Below are 9,430 nucleotides of genomic sequence, written 5' to 3' on the forward strand. Positions count from 1 at the left end.
CTCTCCACTCACTCTTTTATTTACACGTTGCCTGGGTAAAACAGGAATGCCAGAGCGGCGCCCCATGGCATTCGTACAGTGCAATACAGAACCGAAACCGAAACACAACAATGAGCTCGTGCAGAGGGCACGGAGGAAGGCAAGTTTCAGCGCAGTCGCATTTTTAGCGCAGCTTAAGAAACTAGGGTCTTTAGAATTACGTATGTATGCATTTTCTATTAAAGGAACACACCACCTAATACTTACCTAGTGATGTTGCGCCTCAGATATGCGTAATGTTTGCTTTTTGATCGACAATGTACACAAGTATGAACCTCTCTTGCACAGATGCATGGCAGGCGTGCCGCGGTTCTGAGGGTGGAGCTTGTATTTTCTCTCAGGTTGCAATCGACTATAGTGCCATGTGCGCTTTTTTTGTTATGTTTATGTAAGTGGTCCGTTACACGTATAATCACTGTCTTGCGCAAACCGCGCCCGTATGCCTGGGAATTTTCCAGATTATTTCAGAATCTTCCCATTGTCTTGAGCGCGCAAACGCGAACAGTTGAACTCATTCTGGAACCAATGCAGCCACCAGCGATAAGGATCGAACCACCAGCGATAAAGATCGATAAGGATCGATAAGGATCGAACACGCCTTACCGCTGAGCATTTTATAGACGGCCGACCCTCTGTTCGCTGCTATCAGTGTACAGTGCGTATTAGAGACGATAGTCTTTCTTGGGATACCTAAACGGAGAAATTTTGGTCTGTCTTTCTGTCTTTCTGTTTGTCGGCACGTCACTCGATTCAGCCAACTCGGCCAAAGTTGAACCACTTGCCCAAGGGCCAGCCATCTTGAACGGCTGTCGTGATAGGTGATTTCTGTTGTAAGCCTGAATACTTTTTCCCTGCAAGTGGAAATACTACACAAAGTAATAATTAAAAGTTCGCCGTCCCTACTTAAAATGTTACGTTTCCTCGAGTAGCGATGCCGGAACCTTTGCTGAAGATTTCTATTCTGTAAGCACCCGTTTGCCAAAGTTCCATAACATTTTAGCATACCACTCAATTCTTGATCCCCAGAAGGATAGGTGTACGCCACAGATCTAGGTGAACAAGAACAAGAACAAGAAAAGCTACTCGAAATGCTCGAAAGGTGCTTGACGTCACAAAAAGGAGCAATAGCAGTTAGATGGGGCATCCGGGGCTGCGGGCGTAGCTTACATTCATTCGTAGGTTGTAACTGACCTCTCATATCTAATCATATCACGGTTCTGGGACGTTAAACCCCACCAATTATTTAGCTATACTTAAGAGTATGGGCGGTTTCCTTTTACAATGTGGGGAATTGACACTTTCACTGTTACTATCATCATGAATACATCCCTGACGTCACGTATTCCATTGCTGCCGCGTGCAACGCATTACGAGCACGTAGCGAAAAGATAGACGTGTTCATTGGCTGCGGCTGTCTCGTCCGCTTCGCTTGACAAAGACCCAAGAGTCCCGTCTCACCATGCAGCCGGTCACTCCTTCTAATTATGGCTGGGCCACCTCCGCTGTCCCTGATCCTGCGTCCTACGTGCCGGATCTTCCACCGCCGCCACAGCAGGTCCTGCCGATTGCCGGCAACATGCCACCCGACACCCCTGCTGCCGCTGCTGATGCGTACTACGTGCCGCTTCTTCCACCGGCGCCACAGCAGGACCTGCCGATTGCCGGCAACATGCCACCCGACTCCCCTGCTGCCCCCGGTTATGCGTACTACGTACAGGATCTGCCACCGCCGTCACAGCAGGTCCTGCCGATTGCCGGCAACATGCCACCCGACACCCCTGCTGCCCCTGCTGATGCGTACTACGAGCCGCTTCTTCCACCGCCGCCACAGCTGGCCCTGCCGATTGCCGGCAACATGCCACCCGACACACCCGTGGCAACGGCGCCGCGTGCTGATTTTTATCTAATGCCAGCGGTAGCTGGGCCAAACCTGCCTCAGCCAATAACGCCACAGCCCCAGCCACCTCCTCTACCACCACCGCCACTGCTGAGTGAGTAACCTGTCGGCTTCTTTATTTCAGTATGACATGCTGCTGGGCTAGTTGGTCCTGCATTTTAACAAAGCGAAATTAGCGCGAATAAAGGCGGACACAAAGACGAGGCAAACAAGGACAAGCTCCTGTCCTTGTCTGCCTCGTCTTCATGTCCGTCCTTATTTGCTCTATTCTCACTTTGTTAAATATGCTTCTTTATTAATTTAACTTATTATTCGCACGAGTAACGTGTGTGTCTCCTTTATCTTTCAAGTACATTCGGTCAAGCACTTCCGGTTTCCAAAGTATTGAGAAATAGCCTTCTGAAACTAAAACTAGTTAAGAACCATGGTATCTCGTTCCAGTTATGCTGAATACGTATGATATCCCGGCATAAGTTTACTTAAGGGCAATTAACTGTCCGGATAATTATTGAAATGTAAATGAATTAGTTGCTCCAAAGAGCAGACGGCTTTCTTGTAAGTAGCTCAGATCGTTGCGGCACCTGGCGGAGCCAATCTCAACCACGTGCTTCTTTATACGTGGCCTCTGGGATACGCTTCGGCACTCTTACGAAAAACAACGTTAACACAAGGAATACACCAGGGCACACGAATGCCGACGTTTGTGCGCCACTATCAGACACGTCAGCCGAAGATTAAGGTTGCGACCAGTTTTTTTTCTTTAGGAGCTGGCTCGCCAGGTTCTTAAGCTGCGGCAAGGTCCCGCGACGTAAGCGTAACCTTAGTTCCAAAGGCGACCGCTACAGACGCAGCTCGCGCGAAAGAGAAGTCTTCTTCCTCTTGTTCTTTGAGCTCCTTGATGATATTAATGCAGGCAAAACCACATATAGCATAGCAAACTGTAGCATGCGCATGCTCGCTCGAAAGAGGAGTCTTCTTCCTCTTGTTCTTCGAGTGCCTTAATGACGATAATAATGCAGGAAAAACCACATATAGAATAACCAACTGTAGCATGCGGCGCTCACTCCACTCCGGCAGTGCGCTTCGATACTGATAACATGAACGAAGATGACAAGCCGGCGGAGCGGAGGGCTCGCAAGCTGCTATCCTTACTTCGTATAGCATTCCAATTTGTTGGTCTCCCATGAAAGAGACCTTGTCCTCGCCGCCCGAGCGGCGAAACTGATTTTTAGATGCGAAAGCATCTTACGCTCGGGGCATCCGCACACATACTGCGCATGCGCCAACTCTCCCCCTTCTCCTCGCGTGAGCGCAAGGAGGTGGAAAGAGGTAGCGTGAGCGCTGCATCCGCTTCGTTTCTCCTCTCCCGTTTCTCTCTCTCCGCCACAGCTGTGCGCTCGTATATAATGCGGCGCGCGCTCGCTCCCGTTGCACTCTCCTTCGCAACGGCACTATCGACGCTCGCGAAGCTGAACGTAAACGGCAACGCCGCCAAGCGGATCTGGAAGCTGCGAGGCTGCGAAAGCGCGCGTTCGCTGTGCTTCCGTCATTCTCTCTCTGTACAACGGTGCGCGAAACGCCAGGAACAAGGTCAAGGTCGGCGCTAGTTGCAGCGGCAGCGCCACCGCCGCCGAGCAGAGGAAGGCTCGGGAAGCCGAACGTAAACGTCAGCGTCGGCAAGCTGTAATCCACCGTCTCATAAGTCGCGTAAGAGAAACGGAAGCTCGATGCGCAACCCCCGCGATGCTATCGCATCCCACCATGGCTGACCGTAGGGGAAAATCATGTGTAATTTTTTTAGGAGCTGGCTCGCCAGGTTCTTAAGCTGGGGCAAAGTTCCGTGCCGTAAGCGTAACCTTAGTTCCAGAGGCGACCACTGCAGGCGCAGCTCGCGCGAAAGAGAAGTCTTCTTCCTCTTGTTCTGCGAGCACCTTGATGATGATACCCACGCAGGCAAAACCACCTATATCATAGCCAAATGTAGCATGCGAACTCTAGCGCGAAATTGAAGTCTTCTCACTCTTGTTCTTCGAGAGCCTTGATGATGATAATAACGAAGGCGAAACCACATATAGAATAGACAACTGTAGCATGCGGCGCGCGCTCCACTCCTGCAGTGCGCTTCGATACTCATAACATGAACGAAGAAGAGAGGGCGACGGAGCGGAGGGTTCGCAAGGCAGCAGCAGCGCGGGCTCGCCGTCAAGACTCTGCGGTGAGAGCTCGCGAGGCCGCCAAGAGATGTCAGTGTCGTTCGGACACCGAGATACAAACCCGCGAAGCCGAAGCAGCGCGGACGCGGCGGCAAGAGAACCTCAAAGAGGTACGGGCGCGGGATGCAGCGGCGAAGCGCCGAAAGCGGTCGCTACCTGAAGTTGGTGGCGCCGACGCGCGCGATTTCCTCGACCACACGTCCGGCCAAGGCTGCAAGCTCTGCTACCGCTTGTGGTTCGACAAAACCTGACCACCGCCGCTGCTATAATAACGTGTGACGCCTTTATATGACAGTATAGGAATTGTACGGAGCATTCGCGGTTTACACGATTATCTCCGAGCCAGCTCCTCAATCATCATTCACCTCGTGGATATGGCGTTTCTTTCTCAGTCGCCAGGTAGAGTTCTCAGTCACCAGGTATGTAAATAAATCACATCAGCCTCAATATATCGGGATCCGTGACAGTCGTCATCCGCGTGCCCATTCTCCGTGATGGCCATTTATATTGGCAGTAATTGGACTAATGCTTGACTTCATTGAAATGGCTTCTGCCATCTCTCAACGTGCGTTAAAGTACAAGGACCATAAACTGTTCCAGTGTTTTGACGATGCTAAAAGTCTAATTTCACTTCTGCAAGAAACGGTGCCGCCCCCTGCCACCAGAAAGGAGCATTGCTTTCTTGATTGTGCGTTATCCGTGTTTGGCCAATAACCTTCTTAATTAACGGAATGTAATGTTCACACTCGGGAAATGCTCGATGTTTATTCGTTCGAATTCTAAATGTGTTTAAATTGCGCTCGAATTCCAATTGTGCTGTTTTTCAGTTGAAACCTCTTGTAGACGAACCGAACAACTGATTAAATTCGCACGGCACGCGCCGGTACTGCATTATTTCATACTTTGCTCGTTTCAGTTGAAAATTTCCCTATGCAAGCACCTATACCTAAAAGTAAGTATTGACTACAACGAGCAATCGAAGCAATTGCAAAAATATTCTGCAGGTAATTATGCGAAGAGGCCAATATTTGGTTTGGCAAGGCAGCACGAAAAACCGTTAAGAAGCCTACAGCCAGGGCGGAGGCAGAATTAACCGTAAAATTTAGCCAACGTGTCTTCCAAGTAAACTTTGATATCAATGCCTGAAAAATAGTCTGGAGAAAGTGAAACTGCCCATCTGTTCATACAGCATAGAACCCTTGACATGCACCTACTGATGAGATTTTAAGGTGTAAGGCCATATATTACACCTTTTAAGGTGTAATATATGTTATCATGCAGACACGGCTTACAGAAATGATGTAGAACTTACTCTAAACGGCACTCTTAAAACAGTTACAGGGCAATTTACAAGCTTCGACACATTCTGGGGAGGTAAGTAGTTTTCAAGGTATATTTTCACGAAACAATGGTTAAAATATATTTCATTTATGCTGCGAAATGACTCCATTTTTTATTTATTTAAGCACTGCAGAGCTAAGGGCTGCGTAAATCTGATCAATCGAATGTACTCCATTTGAACGAGCAGTGCAAATCTGTTTTATCATTGGATAGGCACGGGGCGCCGACACGCGCCACGGTGTAATATATGTTATCATGCAGACACGCCTTACATAAATGATGTAGAACTTGCTCTAAACGGCACTCTTGAAACAGTTACAGGCGCTGGCGAGTGGCGGTAGCCGGTGGGTGACCGCTGTACCTATAGGCGACGCACGCTCGACCTCCGAGATCGTTTACGGGCGTGCATTTAGGGAAATCGGCGAATACGTTTCGCTAGCTACGTGAGTGGGCGCGCTCCCTGCTGGGACGACATCGGGAAGCAAAGCGGAAGGAATTGTTGGATTTTTGGCGCGAATTTATATTGCCAGTTGAAAATGATTACAGAACTTGCCACAAGGACAACGGAAATTGCTGTTATGACCAGATTTCTCTGTAGTTTAGACAGATTGCTGACGCGGAGACAGACTTTTATGTTGTGCCAGGGGCACCTTTTATCATTTCAACAAAGTGGGCTCTGTCACGTGTGCGTTGTTACAAAGGAGAGCAGAGCAAATAGAAGAAAGGTTTGTAGTGCCGCAGGAAAATGTGTCGTCAAAAGAGGCACCGACATGTAGGAACAGAAATGTGCCTGAAATAACGCGAGAATTTTTTTGTAGCACTGCAGAAACATGTTATCATAACAAGCCCCCAACAGAGCCTCGCGAAGACGAAAGACTAACAACAGCATGCCATGCCCCGAAACACGCCAATACATCAGAATTTTCTGTCGATATTACTCTCGTTGTATTTTAGAAACGGGAAATGCCGTGCAATATTTGGCTCATATGTTCACTGGAGCCTTGATTAAAGATGGGCGACGTTTTCTCAGTGCGTTCAAAAACCGTTGCAGGGCCCCTTTAATGTCAACGGAATTATTGGCACACTTTCTCCTATCTAAACACGCTCTAACGAAGTAATAATATAGCTATGAATTGACTCAGGTTAATTTGGTTAGGGTTGCGTTGTTTAAAACGTAAATTGCAGTTAGTGTACTTATGGAGAAAGCTGGCGGGCCATTTTTAATGCATGTATTGACTGTTTATAGCAAAGAAGTCCAATATCAGAAGCCTGCATACAGAAACACCGTGTTAACAACTTTTATATTTGCTTAATACGCGTTCTACATGTTGCATGTGAGCAGATACTCAAAACTACGCCACTTAAAGCATTCATATAGTGCAACATTGATAAATGCTTCAGCACACTATAACACTAGGCTAATTATCACGGATTGCTACGAGGTTTTTCTCGGCAGAATTGAACTGTCTGAAACATAACATGTCGATTTCAAATCGATTCACCCATTGACGTTGTATCGCATATAATGTTACGTATGGATATTTGAGTAGGCTGTAAGCAATATTTTTGAGGTATCTTATTTCTTTGTTGTAGATGCTAGGAATAGGTAAGTATGATTGCCATTTGTATTCCTCAAAGTAATTCAATACAATTGTGGCAGTGAGTCTGTTTCATCAATAAATGAATGCCGTGACGTCTTCTTGCCAAGCTGCATGGATATAGAATTACGCGCGGAGAACAAATACGTATATTTCCTTTTTACTGAACTGCCCAGACACACAAAGTTTTAACAGCAATATCGAGCTCTTCTCGTAACGTAAGCTTTTAATAGCTGGATGATTTCCGCCATCTTTGTGATATATTCTGCACGAAGCACTGCACTATGGTAAAAGAGTTTCTTGTTTCTTCTTTTTTTCGCAGGTCTGTCACGCTGATGGTGCTGAAGGTGCTGTTTTTAGGACTTCTTGTATTCTTTTTTGTGACGGTGATCATGATCTTAGTACTCCGTAAGTTCACCCTGGAAAATCTGTATCTTCTCATTGTTGGCCAGTAAGCTCCCACTGTATAAATTTGATTGTATCTTAAACACCTTGCGAACAAACTAAAACCTAGCTGGCGCCCGACTTTCTGAAACGTTGTCACACTTAAAAGCTGTCCTGATAGCTTACGCCCTCCATCTACCATACAAACATTTGTTCTGCTTAGGTCAAAAGCCTAGTACAGTCCCGTTAATTTCCTTCTGTCTGGTTGTAGTAAGATTTTGAATATAAGTATTCTAGAGTTGATACCTTCCCTTGCAAAGACACTTAAAGTTTTAAAGTGTCACCATCGTGCTACGCATCATATTGAATTCGGCATCTAAGGAGTAGCGTGACGTCTCGGGCGGTGCAATAGAACCAGGACATGCAAAGTTAAGCTTTACTTTAACCCAGATCTTAAACTGCCGCACAATTTTGTATAACAACGAAACTGCCTACCCCTTGCTTTTTTCTTTGCAGACTATCAAGAACCTGAAGGAAATGGTGAGTCTTCGCAGGGACGGTAGTAAACCTTGGTCAGAAGTAATACTTGACGTGTATGCAAATTTAATATCACACTGACATGTCTTACAAGACGCGTGTTTATCATATAGCCTTAGCTGTAATGCACATTCACTATTTTGTTTCCTTTGGCAATGCCTTCTTGTGTTCTCATCTCTTGTATCGAAATGTAAAATAAAAACGCTTCATGAGTACATTTTCTCCGATATCAGAAATCGTTCCTAAGTTTTCTGTTTTAAAGCAATGCACTTCTTATGATCCCTTCGACATACAGGTACTGCTGTCTCGCATGTCGTCATGGTCTGTCTTGCCGAATAGCTCACACACTGAACAGCACGCAACGAATCGGTATACACGCACTCTCACCTGCTCTACGCTCACACATGTCTTGTATGCAAGATTTGTTCTCTAGAAAGTTATGCAGTGTAATCAAGAACCATTGCTAAGTATTGCCATTGCCAAAAAAACACGCCCTCAGCGTATGATACGCTTATACGCCAAGAAAATCTTTCAGTGCCGTTTTTTAATGAGCTTGCAGCGCTTATGCTCTGTTCTTCTCTTGCGCAAGTAAATGGTTCGATCCTCGATAGATTCTCATAGTTACGTGTGTCGATTCCCGAGACATCTTCGTGCATAGTCGCGCAGGACTCCGAGGGTCTCCGTGTCTGTCTGTCCTGCATAGCAAACACAATTTATGATGGGCTGCAAAACGCTCCGGTAACTTCCCGGCTTTAAATCAACCGCTTCAGAAAAAAAAAACGCTACCACCGTATTTCAGCATTGTATCAAGTGCGAATGTGATAAGTATTATCCCGCGTCCTTGTGCGGGGAGTTATTGTTTCTCCTTTGAAATATACAGAGCTTGATGACACGATCGGTGCTGTCACGGAGCCGACCATGAAGATTAAGACCACGACGAGTCTCACCGTGAAAGCCACGCAAGCGCCTACGGTGATACCACGAACTACTACGACATCGAGCACTGTGACAGGCACTACGACAAGCACTACAACAGCAACCAATAAGACACCGGTGATACCACAAACTACTAAGACATCGAGCACTATGACAACCACTACGACAAGCACTACGACCAGCACTACGACCAGCACTACGACAAGCACTACGACAAGCACTACGACAAGCACTACGACAACGACCAGTAAGTCTAAAAGATCAATCTTATGCTAATGTACAATGCCGAACGTCCTTCGCGTTCTTCTGCGTCAATTTCAACTAAGCAGTGTTTTTTTTTATTGGCCCCAATATGCCCTACGGTATAAATGAAAAAGTCTCGTGGTCCCTGATGCACTTGCTTAAGACGACTGGAAGGCGAGAGCAATATTTTTTTTTTCCTTCCAAGTCGATTTTATTGATCCCTTTCGAAAGTTTTACGCACC

The 9,430-nt window shown here is 46.7% G+C and overlaps 1 protein-coding gene across 1 annotated transcript; it reads left to right on the forward strand.

The window, feature by feature from the left end:
- The first annotated feature begins 1,498 nt into the window (after positions 1 to 1,498).
- Positions 1,499 to 9,196, forward strand: LOC119394608 (uncharacterized). The gene is made up of 3 exons (XM_037661927.1): positions 1,499 to 2,030; positions 7,989 to 8,012; positions 9,084 to 9,196. The coding sequence occupies exons 1-3, from the start codon at positions 1,499 to 1,501 to the stop codon at positions 9,194 to 9,196; spliced, it is 669 nt and encodes a 222-aa protein (XP_037517855.1).
- Positions 9,197 to 9,430: the final 234 nt, after the last annotated feature.

The sequence above is a fragment of the Rhipicephalus sanguineus genome, chromosome 5, assembly GCF_013339695.2.
Source record: "Rhipicephalus sanguineus isolate Rsan-2018 chromosome 5, BIME_Rsan_1.4, whole genome shotgun sequence".
Classification (NCBI taxonomy): domain Eukaryota; kingdom Metazoa; phylum Arthropoda; class Arachnida; order Ixodida; family Ixodidae; genus Rhipicephalus; species Rhipicephalus sanguineus.